The 20,967-nt window shown below is 39.7% G+C and overlaps 1 protein-coding gene across 2 annotated transcripts in view; it reads right to left on the minus strand.

Moving 5' to 3' along the window:
• The window catches only part of C13H1orf87 (chromosome 13 C1orf87 homolog), a 95,807-nt gene that overhangs the window by 34,070 nt on the left and 40,770 nt on the right, over window positions 1–20,967 (minus strand). For both annotated transcript variants that reach the window (XM_007522723.3, XM_060206306.1), the window contains exons 4-7: window positions 18,736–18,876; window positions 16,031–16,291; window positions 13,466–13,587; window positions 7,185–7,353 (exon numbers count right to left, since the gene is read on the minus strand). In XM_007522723.3, coding sequence (XP_007522785.1) covers window positions 7,185–7,353; window positions 13,466–13,587; window positions 16,031–16,291; window positions 18,736–18,876 — 693 coding nt within the window. The remainder of the gene's footprint in view (window positions 1–7,184; window positions 7,354–13,465; window positions 13,588–16,030; window positions 16,292–18,735; window positions 18,877–20,967) is intronic.

Genomic DNA, 20,967 nt, shown 5'->3' on the forward strand with positions numbered 1-20,967 from the left:
GTGGGATGCAGAAGGTGGAAGGTCTGGCTTCTGTAATTGCTTCCCCGCTGAACATGGGCGATGACAGGTTGATCCATACTCCCAGCCTGCCAAGAGAGATCCTTCTATGAATGACTCCAACTTCCTACACTAGCATAAATTTGAACAGCATCTACCTCTGTCCTCAATCACCAGCTACTCTTTAACATCTGTCTCTTTCATGGATTGTCGTTCCCATCAGCTATGCTTTCCCTCACTTCATCCCAATTCACATGGGTCTTTTAATCAAGAACACATTTTCCATCTCTTCCTTTTACCCCCAAATCCACTGTTTGTTCCCAAATTCACTTCCTTAAAGATTTATTATATCAATGAATCTTAATTATTATCTTATGCATTATCTTAATTACATCATCTCTTCTGAAGAGATGGAGGAGGCTAGGTTTTTTTTCCCTCCATTTACAGTATTGCAACACTGTAGCTGTCACAAATTATGGCAATATATTTAAAATATATTTTTTGAGCTTTAGAAAAATGCAAGGCTGAAAATACAATAGTCTTTTGTCCTCAGTGCCTTATCACAGCATCCAGTATATATATTTTTATTTTCTTTTTTTTAGACACTTGCAGACCTGCTTCACCGCTTGAGAAGCGACCCCCCCCCCCCCCGCAGGTGGGGAGCTGGGAGCTTGAACCGAGATCCTTATGCTGGTCCCTGAGCTTTGTGCCATGTGCACTTAACCCGCTGTGCTACGCTCAGTTCCCACATCCAGTATATTTTTAAGCAATAAGATTAAGAATACCATATCAGAGATTCGGGCGGTAGCACAGCGGGTTAAGCGAACATGGAGCAAAGCTCAAGGACCGGCGGAAGGATCCTGGTTCAAGCCCCCGGCTCCCCGTCTGCATGGGAGTCACTTCACAGGCGGTGAAGCAGGGCTGCAGGTGTCTTTCTCTCCCCCTGTCTGTCTCCCCCTCCTCTCTATTTCTCTCTGTCCTATCCAACAGTGACATCATCAACAACAATAATAGTAACTACCACAATAAAAACAAGGGCAACAAAAGGGAATAAATAAATAAAAATATACATATATACTTTTAAAAAAAAGAATACCATATCGATCAGAAAGATGACTATTGTGGGGTCATGTGGTATTGCATCTGGTATAGTACACATGTTACAATGCACAGAGATCCATGTTCAACCCCCTGGAACCCAATGGCAGGGGGATAGCTTTATAAGAGGCAAAGCAGTACTGCAGCTGTCTCTTTCTCGCTCCCTATCTCCATCTTCCCTCTCAGTTTCTCTCTTATCTATCAAATAAATAAATGGATACTTTATGAAAAGAAGCCTCAGAGGAAGGATGACTTGAAGTTAGTAGAAAAAAAACATTTTATCATTTTTCAAAAAATATTTCATTTATGTATTAATGATAAAGATAGGAAGAGAGAAAGAGAGATAGAGGAGAGAGGAGAGGGGAGGGAGAGAGAGAGAGAGAGAGAGATGGGAAGAGAGAGAGGACCAGACATCACTCTGGTACATATGCTGCCATCGAAATCTTGTGTTTGAGAGTTCAGTGCTTTATCTACTGTGCCACATCGTGGACTACCATTTCAAAGTGTTTTTTTTTTAAATATTTTTTTTATTTATTTATTCCCTTTTGTTGCCCTTGTTGTTTATCATTGTAGTTCTTCTTATTGTTGTTGTCATTGCTGTTGTTGTTGTTGGATAGGACAGAGAGAAATGGAGAGAGGAGGGGAAGACAGAGATGGGGAGAGAAAGATAGACACCTGCAGACCTGCTTCACCGCTTGTGAAGTGACTCTCTGCAGGCGGGAAGCCAGGGGCTTGAACCAGGATCCTTATGCAGGTCCTTGCGCTTTGCGCCACATGCACTTAACCCACTGCGCTACCGCCTGACTCCCCATTTCAAAGTTTTATGATAAAGTATATTGGTAAATATATAACCAGAGATCAAAGCCCTATAGAAGATAGTATTTGAGCTCTGGTCAGTAGGTAAACCATAGTTATAACTGGAGTGTTGTCACATTAATGAACTTCTTATCTATAAGCCCTGATTTCCTTAGTAACTCCCTCTTTATGCTAATGAATGTATTATATGAAAAATGAAGCAAAGATTAGAGCTAAAACAGCTTGTGTTCTATGTTGCTAGTTTTTCTTTATTATCTTTATTTATCAGATAGAGACTGTCAAAAATCAAGAGGGAAGGAGGAGATAAAGAGGAAGGGAGACAGAGAGATGCCTATAGCACTGCTTCATCATTCACAAAGTTGTGCCCCTGCAGGTGAGGACCTGGGAGTTCGAACATGGGTCCTTGTGCATTGTAACATGTGCACTCAACCAGGTGCACCATTACCTGGCCTTTAATTTCTCCTAAGAGAAAGATTTGAGAGAAGTTAGGAAACATGAATTGTGAAACAGAATGAAAATGATTAAAGGAGAAATATGAGAAATATGGGTCATAAATAAAAATATAGAGCTGAGTTTTATGCTTATAACCTTTCTAGGTTCTCCATGTCTATTAAGTCTATATCTGACTGGGAAATAGTGGGGGTAGTTAATAAATTGCATTAGTAGAACCACATTATTTCAGTGACTCTTTCAGAAGCTATAATCGCACCAAATACTTGTTAGAAGACCAGAACAAACAAATTCACACAGTAAGAGTGATAAATGTTTAAAGTTTTATACATTTTTGAGACTCATCAAAATTCTGTACAGATTCACATATCATATTTGAAGACTACATTTATTTATCTGAGAAGCTACAAATAATCTGCAAATACTCTGTACTGTTGGCTTTAAGAGGGCTCCCAAGCCCATCCCAGGGAAAAGATATCCAGATTTCAAGAGAAACGTAGAGTTTTGATATTCTACCTTATGACATATAAGAATTATGAACTGTTAGTCAAAACATAAAAAAACTCTTCAAATTCAGCTGGTCTTTTCTGGCCCACTCAGAAGTCTTGTGTCCAGGAACAAGGGTATCTGGGTGCAACACTTTCTGTATTCTGTATCCACTGTCCCTTGGGTCTCAATTTGTCTCACATTCTGGGGAAACATAATTCTATTTTACATGCCTCCCCAAACTGTAATATACTTTGAGTGAGTTCCAGATGTCCTAAGAGGTACCAGATGGCTCATGAGAGGCAGACCAGCTACAAGGAAAATGTGCCCTGTTTCCTTGAATATAAACCACAAAGTTAAGCTTTCAGGGCCAGCTGTATGTGTGTGTTTGTGTGTGTGTGTGTGTGAGAGAGAGAGAGAGAGAGAGAGAGAGAGAGAGAAGGAGGAGGAGAGAAGAGAAGAGAGGAGAGGAGAGGAGAGGAGAGGAGAGGAGAGGAGAGGAGAGGAGAGGAGAGGAGAAGAGAAGAGAAGATATGGGGAAAATGCTCAAGGTCTGCTCTGATAGGCAGTGCTAAGTGATTTCATATACTTATCATTTATAATATTTACAATGGGCTCAGGAGATATATATTTGAAACTCAGACTTTCCATGTGAAAAAAAAACTGAGATTATGGAGACTAAAAAAGTTATATCCAATTTAATTTTGCTTTCCAAGTCATTTTTACAAGTATTATCTGAGAATATTTAAGCTTCACTGATACTGATATATAGTTTCCAACCTAGCAAGAATTGCTGATTCTTAGTCTATTTTCCTACTTTCCTCATGAACATGATAAAGGCAATTAAATTACAATATGTGAATCTCCTGTAGTGATTGCTCTCAAGAGAAACACACTCAGTGATAATATTAACATATTTATACACATACATACACTAATATAAACTTTGATTTTTTACAACCTGTGAATTATAAATATGAAAGCATACAGCATTTTCTGCCCTAGAAATAAAAATCTAATTTCAATGTATTTCCTTGCTTTCTTAGTAAACACTATTTTTAAAATTAAAAAAAAAAATTTATTATTATTTTTTGCTTCCAGGGTTATTGCTTGGGTTCAGTGCCTACACTATGAATCCACTGCTCCTGGAGGCCATTTTTTCCCTTTTGTTGCCCTTGTTGATCATCGTTGTTGTTATTGTTGTTATTGCTGTCATTGTTGTTGTATAGAACAGAGAGAAAAAGAGACAGGAGGAGAAAACAGGGGAAGAGAACGACACCTGCAGACCTGCTTCACTGCTTGTGAAGCGACCTCAGGTTAAGTAGGTGCACTTAACCTGCTGCAATACCACCTGCCCCCAACATTACATTTCCTGACATGCTTAATTCTATCTACTGTTCACCTAGATCAAAATAATTTTCCACTTATAATTCATCTTTATTTTTCTGACTAATCTTATTTAACAGGATTCCTTCAAGTTCCTTCTTAGATGAGGCAAAAGAAATAATTTCATTTTAAATGGCTAAGTCATATTCCATTAATTATATGTATTAAACACAATGTTTTTAACCACTCATCTGTCACTGAACATCTGGATTGTTTGCATGTTTGGGCTATTACAAATAGAGCTGTTGTAAACGTAGATATACACAAATCTCTTTGAATAGGTATATTTGTCTTCCCTGGATATATCCCTAGAAAAGGGATTGACAGATAGAAGGGTAAGTCCATACCTGGTGTTCTGAAGTGATCTGTTGAAGCAAGGCCAATGATATAGGGGGAAAAGGTTAAATGGGTTCTGGATATCCAATACACACTACTGTACAAGAACCAAATTTGGTGGTGGGATCAGTGCAAAAACATCTATTATGGGAAGAGATTGTACCCATGTGATAATAATGATCTTATAATTCATTATTTACTTGCCGGACTCGCATTGTGGGAGAGAGACCAGGAACTTGTGGCAGAGTGGCGGCATGGTAATACAATTCTTTATTCATGTGGGAGCTCCGGAGTCAGGTGTGAGCACAGCGGGTTAAGCCACATGGTGCCAAAACCACAATGGCCACCTCCCGCTCTGCACTCCAGCCCTTCTCCAGGTCTGGACATGGGAGAGAAAAGAGAGAGTGAAACCAGGAACAGAGATGGCTGGGGAAGGGGTGGAGAAAAGAAAAAGCTGGAAGGTAGAAAGTTTCCATAGCAACAGTTGCTAGGGTTTTAACTGGTGGGATTAATGTACCCTGCAGGCAGGGCAGGTATCCAGGTAGAAAGAAGATAGATCAAAGGAATGGGAGGGGAATCTTTCAGGCAAAACAGTGATTATGTAAATAGGCCATAGTATCAGCAATGGAGCAGGGGGAGCAGGGGGCTGGCTTAATGTGCAGCATCTCCCCCTTTCTTTTTATCAAATGGCCATAGTTATCAGGAATGTGGGGTGCTTTGTGAGACAGGGAGTCTGATAGGATGAGGCACACCTTTGTGGTTACTACTGTCCCTCCTTACTCAACTTCTCAGTAGAGAGAGACTGATAGGATTGACACACTCCTCAGGTTCAAGCCCTGCCAAGCTCAACCACATCCTAACAACTTCCTGACATTTACTTAATTAAAAAGAGAAAAAGTAAATAAAAGAAGAAGATATTCCTATCTTTTCTATAGGACCTATTTTTCCTCCCTATAAATGCCACTCCTTTTCCTTCCCTGGAATTTCAACTCCTGCCCCTTGGGTTCAAAGGCATTGTCCATATGTTTTTTTGCCAAATGGAATTCCAATTCTGGTTACCCATTCCAATACTCTTTGAATTTCTAGCTCTGTCACTTTCTAACTTTGGGCAATGCAATTAGCTTCTCTGGTTTTCTACTTGTTCATTTATTAAGTGGCAAGTATGGCCTCCACTTAGATTTTGAAGTTGTCTGTAAGTAACTGATGTATAAGTGTTGAGAGACTAATTATATAAAACACAGAACTTAGCACTTATTAAGATCTCAAGAAATCTTGGTGGTGAAGAGTTGTTAGTAGAATTGCAGTACTGGTGATCATTATTACTTTGCATATGTCTAATTTAACCCAAGATAGAGATTTGTTCATTTGAAGATGACATTAGGCTGGGTTGTGTCACACATAGTAAAGAACAGAAGAGGATGTATGGATTAATATGGTTCTGGATTATGTTTATTAAACTCATCCGTGGCATTAATTATGACTCCAAAAAATATTCTCCACATCACATCAGCTTCTAAAGTCTGGTCCTTAGGAATGGAAAATCACACAGTGACTTCACTAGCTGTTAGGAGAAGGTATTAGAAATGAAAACTTGACCTTGGAAAAACACTTTCCACTATGATATATTCTTGGAATACTGCAGTACTCTCTACTATTTTTTAAATTTATTTTATTACTTTGCCACCAAAGTGATCTCAGCAGCCATTTCTTTTTTTTTTTTTTGATAGAAGGTGAGAGAGAGAGAGAGAGAGAAGGGAGATACCTGCAGCACTGCTCCACCACTGGCAAAGCTTTCCCCATGCAAGTGCTCCCATGTGGTGACCAGGGGCTCACACCAAGGTCCTTACACACAGTAATGCATGCGTGCTAACTGGTGAGTCACCTGCTTGCTCCCCCTTGTCAGTCGCATGTTTTATCAAACTGCATTGATTTCTGTGCCTCTATCAGCAGATGGGGACACTCGGAACAACAGTGGACGGAGAACTGGCTGCCCAGGTTGGGCGTGTGGTGTGAACTCAGTATGCCAGAGCTCCTATCAGATCACACTGCTTTTTCTTTTGCCACTAGGATTACTATTGCTCACCAGGCATTCTCTATTAGTAACATAAAATGCACCACTGCAATTAATTCCTGGGACCATCCTGCATATTTCACAGTTTCTTTTCTTTTTTACTGACCCAGAAAACACAAATTATTTTATATAGTTCACAGATGCAATATAGATGTCTACTCTACAGGTACATAATTATGTCTTTTATTATCAGCCCAGTGCTCTAAGTAGTCTTTTAAAGATAAATGCATTTGGGGGGCAGTGTGCTAGTGGCACATTGGGTTAAAAGCACTTAGTGCAAAGCTTAAGGATCCCAGTTCAAGTCCTCAAATCCCCACCTACACAGGAGATGCTTCACAAGTGTTGAAGTATGCCTGCAGGTGTCTTTCTCTTTCCCTCTCTGTCTTCTCTTCCCCTCTCAATTTCTCTCTTTCCTATCCAGTAAAAATGGAGAAAAAAAAAAGTCTGTCAGAAGCAGTAGATTTTCAGTGCTGGTACAGAGCACCAGCAATAACCATGGAGGAAAAAAAAGAGATAAATACCTTTGAAATATAATTTTGGTTACCTTGGGTGGTGGTAGGTATCCAGAAAATGAGCGATCTTCTTTCCGAAAGCTCAGAATGAGATTCTCTGTGTTGAGTTTGCCATTGGCTGCTCTTAGTGCCATCTTAAAGATCTCCAGCAGATCCTTATTCACTTCTGACTGTGAGCTGGATTCTTGAGGAACAGTAGCACTTGGAGAATCAAGGGGAAGGTTATGAAAACATGATTCACTTAACCTATGCATTTTTATATCACATGCCTCACTCCTGCCATTCATGGTGGAACCAGAGACTCCAGCCAAGAAGGCCTTCTACATCTTGGCAACCTGGATGTGAGACTGCATGTAGAGATATAGTAGGTTAACTCAAATCTGTTCCTTCCTCATAGTCTCTTTTCAGAAGGAACCAGCCAATTCAGAACAGAGACCCATTCATTTTTCTAACTCCTGTTTTTTATGTGGGCGGAAGCAATCGGAGTAGTTTAACTTATAGGAATTTTCTTACTTAACTTACTTTTCTTAAGCTCAGATGACAAATAAAAAATTTCAAACTATCCATCACAGCAAACAAAGAAGAATACAGTGGAGCTTGTCAGATCCCTCTAACCAGGGAAACTGTAAAAAGGAAATCTTGAACTAGGTGAACATTTTGCTTTACCGTGAACTCTGCTTTTTGCATCTGGAAACCCCAGAAGAGTGTTGATAGTCATTATTAACTTATAGTCATACATATAAGTGTATGTTATCATCAAGATAGTTTAATATAACTGTTTACTACTTTATGTAATAAATGAAAATCAATGGGTGATAAAGTTATTTATTTATTGCCTCCAGGGTTATTGCTGGGATTCTGAGCCAGCACTAGGAATTCATTGCTCCTGGTGGGCATTTTGTCCATTTTATTGGATAGGGTAGAGAGAAATTGAGAGAAGAGGGGGAGATAGAGAGGGAAAGGGAAAGACAGACATTTACAGACCCTCTTAACCACTTATGAAGAGTATTCCCTACCTGTAGGATTTAGGGGTCTTGAACCCAGATCTTTCACTGGGGCTTTGTGCTTACTAGTATGTGTGCTTAACTGGATGTGCCACCATCCAGCCCTTTTGATAAAGTGCTGTTTTCATTTATGAAATTAACTTGATCTGTTCACACACATCCTTTTGTACTCAACTGAACTATTTCTCAGTGAAGTTTTTTTTTTTTTTTTCCATCACTGATTCCCATGTCCTCAGATTAAGAGACACTTTTCTAAAGGGAAATTCCACAACACCCTCTAATTTCTATTCACATAAATCAATTTCTTTCCAATGTTGTGATAGTAAATCTTAATAACTAGGTTTCCACATAAAGCACTAATTTGTAACATTGCCAATTGTCATGGTGAAAATACTCCCATCGCAGCCAATTACAAGCTACCAAAAGGATGTCACTGAATAAGGAGTTGGGAATTGATTTTCATCATTAATTGGTCTGTGTGTCTACTTCAGCAACCCCAATCACATACTTAGTATACCCTTTCAAAGGTTCTTGTTGCTTTTATCCTTAAAAGTCAACCACACCTTGAAACAAAAGGTTGTAATCACAATTTTGTTTCTGTAGTTACTGTTTGCTTTAGAAGTCATCCCATAGGATTCTAGGATGTAGGTGGTAGAGTTGATCTTGTGATTTTGTATAATATATGGAATTGATTATTTTTTAGATCCACGTAACTTTTCATAAATCATGTTGTATCTTATTTTTGTCTGTGATCTTTGGTCCTAAGCTACACCCTTTATGTAATATTTCTAAACATTTCATCCAGGAAAGGGAGAGAGATCATATGTCTTCACTTTGCTCACCTACCTTCCACACCCTAATTCAAGGACTTCCCTAGCTTAAGAGTCAGCCTCTCACCCTAGCAGTGGAAAATACCAACTATTTCCTTTATCAGCCTCTGTTTGCTGCTATGGTATGTGGGCCAGTTCTTGCCAATCAGATATAACTACCCCAGATTTGAATCAGAAGTTGTCCTGCCTCTTTCCTCTTCTTACAATGCCAGTTCCTGGGGGTAGGAATCTATGAGGCTTTGTCTCTCAGCCTAGTACAACAAGTACTGAATGGGCAAGTGTATGGAATCCATTTACTGCAGCTGGTGGGGTTTCTTTGAAAGCCTGCTGTGAGAGTTTATTTCATCTGGTCCAACTTATGTGATGAAAGCTGTTGACATTCTTGCTGCCACTGGTGAAGCTGGAGGCTTTTTAAACATCACAGAACTGTCTCATTAAAGGTTCTACCTGACAGAACATGGGAGGGCCTTTCCCAAGTAGCATATTAATTAACAAAGAACCAGGATCTAATGTACTTCCAGGATTTGGAAGTACATTAGTCCTGTACTTCCAAATGCTCTGTCTGGTTTGTATAAAGCAGCACCTTGTCTGATGAGTTCAAAATGATCTATTTATGTGTCATTTTCTATTAAGAAGCTATCCCTATGTCCATGTAAGTGAGGCAACTGAACCTTTTTTATTAGGTAGTTGGAGAAGCCAGTTTTCACTCCACAGATTAACGATTGATTATCTACATCTACCATGTGTCAGCAACTATGATAGACACCAAGTTGATCAGGACAGAACTATGATCTTAAATTCAGTGTCCAGTAAGTAAAAGTATGACAAAGTTATGGAGGAAAAGGACTATGGAGGGAGTCGGGCTGTAGCGCAGTGGGTTAAGCGCAGGTGGCGCAAAGCATAAGAACCGGCGTAAGGATCCCGGTTCGAGCCCCCGGCTCCCCACCTGCAGGGGAGTCGCTTCACAGGCGGTGAAGCAGGTCTGTAGGTGTCTATCTTTCTCTCCTCCTCTCTGTCTTCCCCACCTCTCTCCATTTCTCTCTGTCCTATCCAACAACGACTACAACAATAAAAAAATAAAAAAACAAGGGCAACAAAAGAGAATAAATAAATAAAATAAATATATATAAAAAAAGAAAAGGACTATGGAGCTATACACCAAAGAAATAAAACTTGCTTCAGGATTTGGTAAAGGGTTTGTCTCATAAAATTCGCATCTGCCAATGAGTGGTCATGTGTTCTTCTACATAATCTATACCCGCTAAGGTTCTCAATCTTATCATCTGTATGTATTAAGTGTGCTTTTATTCTAAGGCTTTCTAGAACTTCAAGGATCTCAGTAGTGCAATGTCTCTAGTAGGCACTTAACCAGTGCATCTACATGGTAGTGTCACTTTCTTTGGACTGGGATCTTTTGAGAGACAGAGTGCTTGAGAGCCTTGGGAACATCTTAAATCACTTGCACCCAGAAAAATGAGCCTGGGAAGTAGCTAATAATCTGTGAATGGTCATTGAATGAAGTCTCACAGTCAAAAAGGACAAACTGTAGAAGGCAATCAAGTGCAGAGATATTTATATTTATAGGCAACTTTCATTCTTATCCAGAGTGAAGCAATAAACTGCAATGTCCTGACAATTACCCATTATGTCATATCATTTATAACTGAAAAAGAGTCTCTTTTGGTAAACTTGTTTAAAAACGATTGCAAAAAACCTATACATCATCTACTATTACCTCCCTCCCTTCCCTTCCCTTCCTCCCTCCCTTCCTCCCTCCCTCCCTCCCTCCCTCCCTCCCTCCCTCCCTCCCTTCCTTCCTGCCTTCCTGCCTTCCTGCCTTCCTGCCTTCCTTCCTTCTTTCCTTCCTCCCTCCCTCCCTCCTTTCCTTCCTTCCTCCCTCCCTCCCTCCCTTCCTGCCTTCCTGCCTTTTTTCCTTCCTCCCTCCCTTCCTTCCTTCATTCCTTCATTCCTTCATTCCTTCATTCCTTCATTCCTTCATTCCTTCCTTCCTATTTAGAGACTGAGAAGGCAAAGGTAGAGGGGAAGAGACCACAAGACCAAAGCTTCCTTCAATGCAGTAGAAGCTGGGCTCAAACCTGTATTGTGCACATGGCAAAGAAATGCACTATCTTATCTTATCCAAGTGAACAACTTTACTAGCCCACCATGTGCTGTTTTTAAGAACTTTGTATTCTTTAACTTAGTTACTCTAAGCAAATCTTTGAAGTGAAGCCTGCTATTGTCCCCATTTTATAGTTAAAATAAAGTACCTAAGGTTCCAGTCACTAAATGGCAGAAGGAGGAAATGTATGCAAACTTCACATTAGGAAAATTATACTTCCTTTTAAAATTTTATTTATTATTGACAAAAGAGATATAGACAGAGAGTAAGGCCAGAGCAGAGTTCTGGTTTATGGTGTTACTGGGAATTGAACCTGGGACATAAAAGCCTCAGATATGCAAGTCTGTTGTATAAACATTATACTGTCTCCCCAGCCTTGAGATTATTCTGACAACCATCATACTTTGACATTTTCATAGTAGAACAGAGTCACTGTCATCCTTTATGATGCTTCATCTCAAATGTGATTAGTTAATTTTACTTTTACTTTGAGCTCATTTCTTTTTAGAAAATATATTTTTAAACTTATGAGAGAAACAGAATAAAATAGAGAGATAGAGGTATAAAGAAAGAAAGATAATGAGACTAGAGCACCGTTCAGCTCTGACTTTCCCTCCAGCAGTATTGGAGGTTAACCCTGGGAATTCTGGGATCCCAGGCAAGTTATCATCTCATCTTACTTAAGAGTTATTTTCATTCAGATCATGTAAGAAAAGATCATTGAGTCCTACATCTCAACCCTCTCTTTACTAGTCCCTATAACCCAATAATTTATTGACAAACCATGTTTCTAGAGCCACCATTGTAGATGGTGTCTCCACCAGCATATAATTATCCTCATTTCATAGTGAGACTTTCCATTTGCACACAGCAAATTCATAAAAGACAAGCTTAATGTCTAAAAAAATATATATAATCACTGCAAATAATGTTCTGTGCTGGCCTGTGTACAAGAGGGAAAATCTAGAGACATAGAAGCCAAATGTAGGTGAAAAGGAGAGATCTATATTGGGTGAGTTTCAGTGTGACTGGTCTTCAAGATCCCTGCCAGCTCTAGAAGTTTGGGGGACAATGACCATAGAAAAGGAAAAAATGGGGGTTGGGAGTGGGTGGGAGGGACGGGTAACAGTCTTTTGGTGGTGGGAATGGTGTTTATGTACACTCCTAGCAAAATGTAGACATATAAATCAGTAGTTAATTAGTATGAGAGGGGGGAAAATCAGTTGTACGTCTCAAAGTTTCTCAAAACACAAACTGAATCTTTTTAATATATAGGCTGTGTATTTGATATGTGGACTCTCTCAAAAGCCTAGACCAAGTAGATTAGAAGCATCCAATAGCACAGCTATATACAAGATACTGGATACTGTACAGCAAACCATAACAAAAGGACTTTTCAAAGTTAACCCAATTAACAAATAATGTGATAACATTCACTATCCATTGTCTTTTTGAACCCTAAGACAGCAGGAACCTCACATCTCCACTATAGAGCCCTACTTCCCCCAGTTCTGGAACCCTTGGATAGGGCCCACTTTCCCGTATGCGTCTCCCAATCCATACCAAATAATATTGCATCCACCGATCACAACCTAACCAACGCAACGATTGCCACCTCAACATGCTTCACCTCAGACTGTGTCCAGAGACTTCACGTGTGGAATGACAACCCTTCAGCTTCATTACTCGGGTGAGACCTTTCCTTTTATAGTACACTCTAATTTCATCTCAGGTGGTTCACTTTCTAACAAAGTCCCATAACCTAGATATACACCAGTTTCTGTGAGAGAGAGCTTATGTGCACACGTATCCATAAACTACTGCAAAATATATACCTGAAAGCAGTAGTACACTAGAGTTTGCAGTGAGTACCTCCCTAACACTTCCTCTCCACTATTCCAAGCTTGGGATCCATGATTGCTCAACAAATTGTTTGGCTTCGTATGTTAACTCTCTTTTCAATCACCAGGTTCCAGATGCCACCAGGATGCTGGCCAGGCTTCCCTGGATTGAAGACCCCACCAATGTGTCCTGGAGCTCAGCTTCCCCAAAAACACACCTTACTAGGGAAAGAGAGAGGCAGACTGGGAGTATGGACCGACCAGTCAACGCCCATGTTCATCAGGGAAGCCATTACAGAAGCCAGACCTTCTACCTTCTGCAACCCGCAATGACCCTGGGTCCATGCTCCCAGAGGGCTAGAGAATGAGAAAGCTATCATGGGAGGGGGTGGGTTAAGGAGATTGGGTGGTGGGAATTGTGTGGAGTTGTACCCCTCCTACCTTATGGTTTTGTTCGTTAATCCTTTCTTAAATAAAAAATTTAAAAAAAAAAAAAAGAAAAGGAAAAAAATATACCTTTGACTCTGATGGTCATGACTCTGAATTTTCTTCAGATTGTTGTCAACAACTCTTTTGCTCTGTTGTAGATCATCTGAAGCTGCAGCTTTTAAAAACCAGAGTAGCTTTCCATAATTCACCTGAAAAGTTAGTATAAAATAGGACATTCTCATTTTGTTTACTGGCAAGGGAAAGAGACCTCTGAGATAAAATGTTTTGAAGAAATTTCTTTGTTGATTTAAAGTTTTAAAACTACTGAAGTACACTATATAATTACTAGTGCTTTTTACCAAACATTCCTATCAAGTATTCTTCTGGACACATGACAAAATTTTACTTCCTGGATGTTTTGTAGATGGGCAGGGCCACATGACTAGTTCTGACCAATGAGCTGTGAGTGGGAAAGGTAGGTGCTACTTCTTGATTACTGCTAACACATGACCTGCCAGAGCTCTGCCTTCATGAGTCTCTGTCATCATTTCTCAAAATATCCCAGAACGGCTTTTTATTTTTTTGGTATCAGCTTGATCAGCCTGGGTTTAGGAACTAACACGACTAAGAACTTGTGGCTGACTCATTCTGGAAATGTAATGGAATAAAAGACAAAATTCTGGGGACTAGACAGTGGCACACCTGGTTAAGAGCACATAGTGCTATGCACAAGGACCCTCTCAATGACCTGGGTTTGAGCCCCAATCCCCACCTACAGCCGGTTGCTTGGAAGCCTAATTAAGTTTGCAGGTGTTTATCTCCCCTCTCAATTTCTTTCTGCCCCATTGAATAAAATGGGGGTGGGGTGGTGGAAGAGGAAAATATGGCCACCTCTGGTGTCAGCACCAAGCCCCAGTGAAAACTGGAGGCAGTAAATAAATAAATAAATAGTTGTTTTAAATGACTGAGACTTTGGGAATATTTTACTACAACATAATTTAACCTCATATTCAGATATATTCAGGGGATATGTCAACGTACATGGGGCACAGAGCTGTAATAGCCTAAGTCCTTTTTATATAGGAATGGACGTGGATTACAGAAATGCTGTCCACTTCTGTCTCTTGTGTTGGGTGATATTATGGGTACTCTGTGAAGATTGGAGCAGTATGGGAGGGAAGCTAACTAAAGTCCCAGTCAGTATAAACTCAGACCGTAATTGATCACAAAATTCGTACAGTTTGTACTAATAAGTTGACACTGTATTGCTAAATACTTAATATATAGTGAATTCTATTTTTGCAGTTTAGCTAGGAATAGTAGAGAAAACTTTTATTTAGGTGTTTACTACATGCTGGTCACAAGAAGTCAATTTCCTTTTTGATAGGTACTCAGAGGAAGAAGCCTGCTCTTACAATTGGGTAAGATTTACTCATCTTTATATTTTATTTTTTAATAGTGGAGGAAGCTTTATCTTAGCCTTGGACTTGCTACTGTTTCTCTGGGTATTCTGAATAATTATTTTGATCCTCTTTAGTCCCAATTTCATAATTGGTAAGTTGGTGTTGGTGTGTTCTCTTTCTTTCTTTCTTTCTTTCTTTCTTTCTTTCTTTCTTTCTTTTTGCCTCCTGAGTTATCGCTGGGATTCAGTGCATACACTACAAATCCACTGCTCCTGTGGCTATTTCATCGATTTTTTTTTTTTGATAAGACAGAGAAATTGAGAAGCAAGGAGAAGATAGAGAGGGAGAGTGACAGAGAGTTACCTGCACACCTGTTTCACTGCTTGTAGAGTGATCCCTCCCTGCTGTTGGGGAGCCAGGGACTCAAACTCAGATTGTTGCGCCAGTCCTTGCACTTCATACTATGAGCACTTGACCTGGTGGGGTGCTGGGTTTTTTTTTCAAAGATACCTCTGATCTCTAGCTCTCTAGGAACTGGCATGATATGCAGGGGACCTTAGCCAGGTTCTCTCTTCTGTCTTTGGGTCTGACATGCTCAATCAGCACACAAATGAAGCAAAGAGGACCCATTATCTTGAATACGTTAATAGCAGACAATGAAAACTGGAAGAGAAAAGTCTATTAAAGGAAAATTAAATAGGACTAAGAGATCTAAGTCTATATTTTTTTGTTTTATATTTATTCCCTTTTGTTGCCCTTACTGTTTTATTGTTTAGTTATTATTGTTGTTGTTGTTGTCGTTGGATAGGATAGAGAGAAATGGAGAGAGGAGAGAAAGATAGAGGGGGGAGAGAAAGATAAGACACCTGCAGACCTGCTTCACTACTTGTGAAGCGACCGACCCCCCAGGTGAGGAGCTGGGAGCTCGAACCAGGATTCTTACAAAGGTTCTTGCTCTTTGTGCCACCTGTGCTTAACATGCTGCGCTACTGCCCAACTCCCTAAGTCTATATTCTTTACAGCTCTATTCTTCCTAGAACTTTTCACTTATACATACATAAGCACATATACACACACACGCACACGCACACGCACACGCACACACACACACACAACACACACATATAATTAGGGTCCAGTAGTAAACAAAGATTATTTTCAAGAAAGAAACTAACCTTTTAATTCCACTACTTTGGTAGATACAAGTCAAATAAAGTGATACACACTGAAAGCAACAATGTGGTCATACCATATCCAGAGAGTCCTGCCTGGAGAATCTCTGACAAAGCATCTTCACTGTTGGTAACTGTAGAGGAACTTCATGCTTCAAGAAAAGGCGACTCAGCTGAGATTGAAGAAGAAAACCTGAAGAAATAGGATCCAGGACCTTTAGCTCCTTCTGAAGCTTGTCTAATAAGCTGGAACTCAAAGGGTATGCTTTGAGTTCTTTTTGGACTAGGGCAAGGAGGAAAGTATCTTCTCTTGTTCCACTTGTTCTCTGGCCAGTCTCCTGATACAACAACAATAACAACAACAACACAACATAGTTCTTATACATGACGTCTGAAGTTGATGCAAGGAAGCAGAAACCTAGTTGAACTGATATAACAGCATCAACTTTAAGCCTGCTTTAAAACAGGACAAGTTGATCACATCTGAAGATATGTGTTCATTTGGGACATATACATTAGTTTATAATGCTTCAGAACCTTTTCCCTTAGGGGAAATATCAAAAAAATTTTAAAGCACATATGCTGTTACAATAATCTTTAAGTTTACCATCCATTTCTTACAAATTAACTTTCTGGTGCAGGTGCTGCCATGCAAGCTGCTTGACCGTGGTACCAGCTTTGCAGGAAGTTCAGCATGGCTGGACTCTCTGGGCCAAACTGAAATCTTGCCTTTTGCTGTGTATAGGGCTTGGGATAAAACTCTGTGTGGTCTTAATAATCTTTACCTATGGCCAGACTCAGAGCCTGACCAATAACAAAGGTAATGACAAAACCTGCACTGCACTCTGTGAGATTGATCATAATGGAACAAATAATATCAGTAATGCAGAGTTTTTCAGGAGACTCCAAGAAAAAGAATTGTTTTCCCCTTTGTCTATTTGTACAAAGCTATGTAATTTTACTAAAGAGGTTCAGAACATGACAATTGGCCAATTATGGGAGAGTTACTTGCATCTCTTGCCACCCCAGCACCCACACCACTGGTAGAAAAGTTAGTGGAAAATATATGTGATTTCCCCCAAAGTATAAAGGCCCTTACCAACTGTCCCTACCCACTAACCCCCCTCTTTTGTTTACAGATATCTATGGTGAATACTGTAGTCATGTTTTTAACATTAAGGACAAATGGGTTGAGGTTAATAAGTTACCATTTATGAATAGACTGGCAAGGTCTCATCCCCCTTGGCGTTTGCTTTCTCAGAACAGAAAATTGCTACCATTAGGAAAGTTAATAAATACTATGAAAGGCAGGGATGTGATATCTGTAGCTTACATGAAACAGAAAAGTTAATAAATAGACAGAAATATTAATCAACAGGCTATAAACAAGATAATTTGCTTTGTAGAAACTGACCTTTTAGAAACAATAGATGCTTTACAGAAACCTCATGATATTCCAAGAAGCTTGCTCAAGAAAAATAGGTTATAATTTATAGGTCAACAGGTAAGAATAAGAGTTTATATTATAAACTGCTAAAATAAAGAAATGAATTTTATGGTAAACAGTTGTGCAAAGAATTCTGCAAAAATAATGAACTGGCACATATTGTATCTGGGGGGAAAACATATAAAAATAAAGCTTTGCAGTGAGAAAGCAGAGATGCTTCTCTCCTGCTCTTGAAGCGATAGACGTGTCTCTCACCTCATTCGAGCCTACTCCTCTCATCAGTTGGGGACCCTAGTTACCTGCTGAGGCGGCCCCCAGCAACTTTCTTATTATTTAAGAATTTAAGGGAGTTGGGCGGTAGCACAGCCGGTTAAGCATAAGTGGCGTAAAGCACATGGACCTGTGTAAGATCCTGGTTCGAGCCCCCAGTTCCCCACCTTCAGGGGAGTCACTTCACAGGTGGTGAAGCAGTTCTGCAGGTGTCTATTTTCTCTTGCCATTTTTATATTCCCCTCCTCTCTCCATTTGTCTCTGTCTTATCTAACAACGATTGTCAGGCATTAAGCCAGCTCTCCCCGCCATTGATCTGTCTTCTTTCTACCTCGAGACCCACCCTGCCTGCAGGGTAACATTAATCCCACTGGTTCATCGCAATAGTTGCTAAGGAAATTCTACCTTCCCAGGGTGCCTTTTTCCTTTCTCCACCTCGTTTCCTAGCCATTTCCTTTTCCGACTTGCCACTTCCGGTTTTATCCTATAAAGCCACTTCTGTTTCTGGTTTCTCTCTCTTCCGTGTCCCCACCTAGAGGAGGTCAGACGTGCAGACCAGGAAGCAGAAGCCCACCATTGTGGCTGGCTTAACCCGCTGTACTCGCCCACTCAGTGGCGCCAGCATGAATAAAGATTTGTATTGCTACCACCATGAGCTTGGTTCCTGGATCATCTCTCCCTCCCGTGATGCTAGCCCCTCAAACGATGACATCAATAACAATAACAATAATAACTACAAGGGCAACAATAAATAAATAAATAAATAAAAAGAATTTAACATATAAATTTTGGAGGCCATTGGGTGGTATAGATCCAGGGTGAAGCCCAGCTTCTGGTTATCTGGGATTATGGTGATGTTTTCCAGTTTAGGAATTACTGAAATGGAAGAAGGCGAAATAAGATGAAGACAGACAATCTGACGTATGTTGTTTAGTCATATGATATTTTGTGTCTACCAGTATGGACCTTCTTACCATCTGTTCTACACCAAAATATATAATCCAAGGGCAATTAATTCCCTTCACCCATAATAGAAAACAATTAAACAAACTTTAGTATACACACCTCAGTTTGGTTAGAGCTTTCTCTCACCATCTGTTCCAAGGACCAGTCTCTTAGATTTCTCCTGGGAAGACCATGGATATAGGATAGAGATTGGTCTCCACTAGGTACAGAGCTACAGTGAACAACAGTCTGGCTGGGAATCTTAAAGAAACAAAGACAAGTGGTAATTAAGGGGCAGAAATCAAGAGGGAAAAGAAAGATAAAACGATGGCAGGGTATGAGTGAGACAACCAATTTTTAAAAATTCATTTCTAGTTTCAAATAAACTTTGACTCACATAGTTACTGAGTCACTGAGTCCTCAGAGAAGAAAACTTACTAACATCTATTTTATTAATATTCAATTAACACATTTGACATTTATTTTAACAATTAGATAGTGTTTCATCTGTGCATTAAGGAAGAGTCAGAGATAGACAAAGAAAAGATAGGTAGGCCATAGGCTGTTAATAGGCAGATGCGAAGTTCTTATTAGAGTACCCTTAGGCTGTTTTAATGAGCTGTTTCAGGGAAGGCAGCAAAGGCAGTTGTGAACTTGATCAAAAGTGGAATAGAAGAGATTAAAATCACAGAATACCACATCTCAAGAGTGATGTTACTGAAGGTTAAAATAGAATAAAAAGGTTAAAATAGAATAAGTGATATAATAAGGGTCAGTGATAAAAATCCCATTCCCTCTTGGCATTGAGTATGGTGTAATAATTATATTCTTAATTTTCTGCACTACTATGGCTTAACTTCTAAAAGAACCTTGCTGTTTAGAGGAAACTACCTGCCTAGAGCTAACTAATTCAAGAGGTAGTAAACATTGCCAGTTAGTATAGCTTTCATATGCAAACCAGTACTAAGACCAGTCCTTATTCTCATCTCCTTTATCTAACTCTTCCACATAGAGGCAATATTCACTCAGCAGAAATCAGCCCAGGTGCAGATAGAAGACCATAGGGATAATCCCTATGCTCAATGCCCATTAGAATTCGTCACATTAGCCAATCAAAAGATAGCTGTGATGCATGTTTCCTTCTCTCGCTTTCTCAGTGACACATTTTGTTTTCCCATGCAGTCCAGTGTGGTGTGGCATGCACCATTTTGTTAGAAGATGTAAGTAAAATTCTTTCTATTCAAAAACACTTGTTTCTGAATCTATACCACACCTGGTTGAAGTCAACTTCAACCATGCCAAGTTAAAATTAATTCACATAGTCAGAATCAAGATACAAGACTATTATTTGTTGTCACCAGGGCTTCTCTGCTCTGGACTGGTTTTCATAGACAGGAAGAGGTAGATAGATAGATAGATAGACAGACAGGCAGACAGACAGACAGACAGATAGATAGATATGGAGATTACAACTCCAAAGCTTCCCCTAGTGCTGCAATAATTCTCATGTGTCATACTGGGGACATGAACCTGGATTAAACAAGCATTCAAACAAGGAGCTCACTCTTATCCCAGATGTCAGTCTGGAATGATGACAAAAAAAGGAAACAAAAGAAAAGAGAGCATGAAAATAACAAGTGCACACACTCTATATAAGGCTCGGTTAGAGTGACTTCTCGTGTGTTATTTGATGCAGTCCTCATACACTGGTAAGGTAGGTAGTATTGACATTGTTTATATTGGAAAATATAGTCTTGCAGAAGTTAGGTGAATTTATTCCTTCATATAAGGTACAGTTCTGACATGACTCCCTTTAGCCAGGCACTGTGGTATGATCAGTAATGAACGTATTTAGCCCCTGCTCTCACAAAGCTTGTAGAGAGAAATGCAGCAAGTAACTGTGACAGTGCAGCATGGAGTGAATATGAACAACCCACAGATCTTTCTCACTTGATCTTGTTGGTCTGTGTCTGAAAGCAATGATGTTTAAGGCTTGGCTTTAAAGATGAGTTAGACATATATATATATATATATATTGCCTCCAGGGTTATTGCGTGGGCTTGGTGCCTGCACTGAGCAGTGCAAACCCACTGCTCCTGGAGGCCACCTTTCTTTCTTTCTTTCTTTCTTTCTTTCTTTCTTTCTTTCTTTCTTTCTTTCTTTCTTTCCTTCTTCCTTCTTCCTCCTTCCTTCCTTCCTTCCTTCCTTCCTTCCTTCCTTCCTTCCTTCCTTCCTTTCTTTCTTTCTTTCTTTCTTTCTTTCTTTCTTTCTTTCTTTCTTTCTTTCTTTTTGCCCTTGTTGTTATTGTTGGTGGATAGGACAGAGAGAAATCGAGAAAGGAGGGGAAGACCG

The sequence above is a fragment of the Erinaceus europaeus genome, chromosome 13, assembly GCF_950295315.1.
Source record: "Erinaceus europaeus chromosome 13, mEriEur2.1, whole genome shotgun sequence".
NCBI classification, from domain to species: Eukaryota; Metazoa; Chordata; class Mammalia; order Eulipotyphla; family Erinaceidae; genus Erinaceus; species Erinaceus europaeus.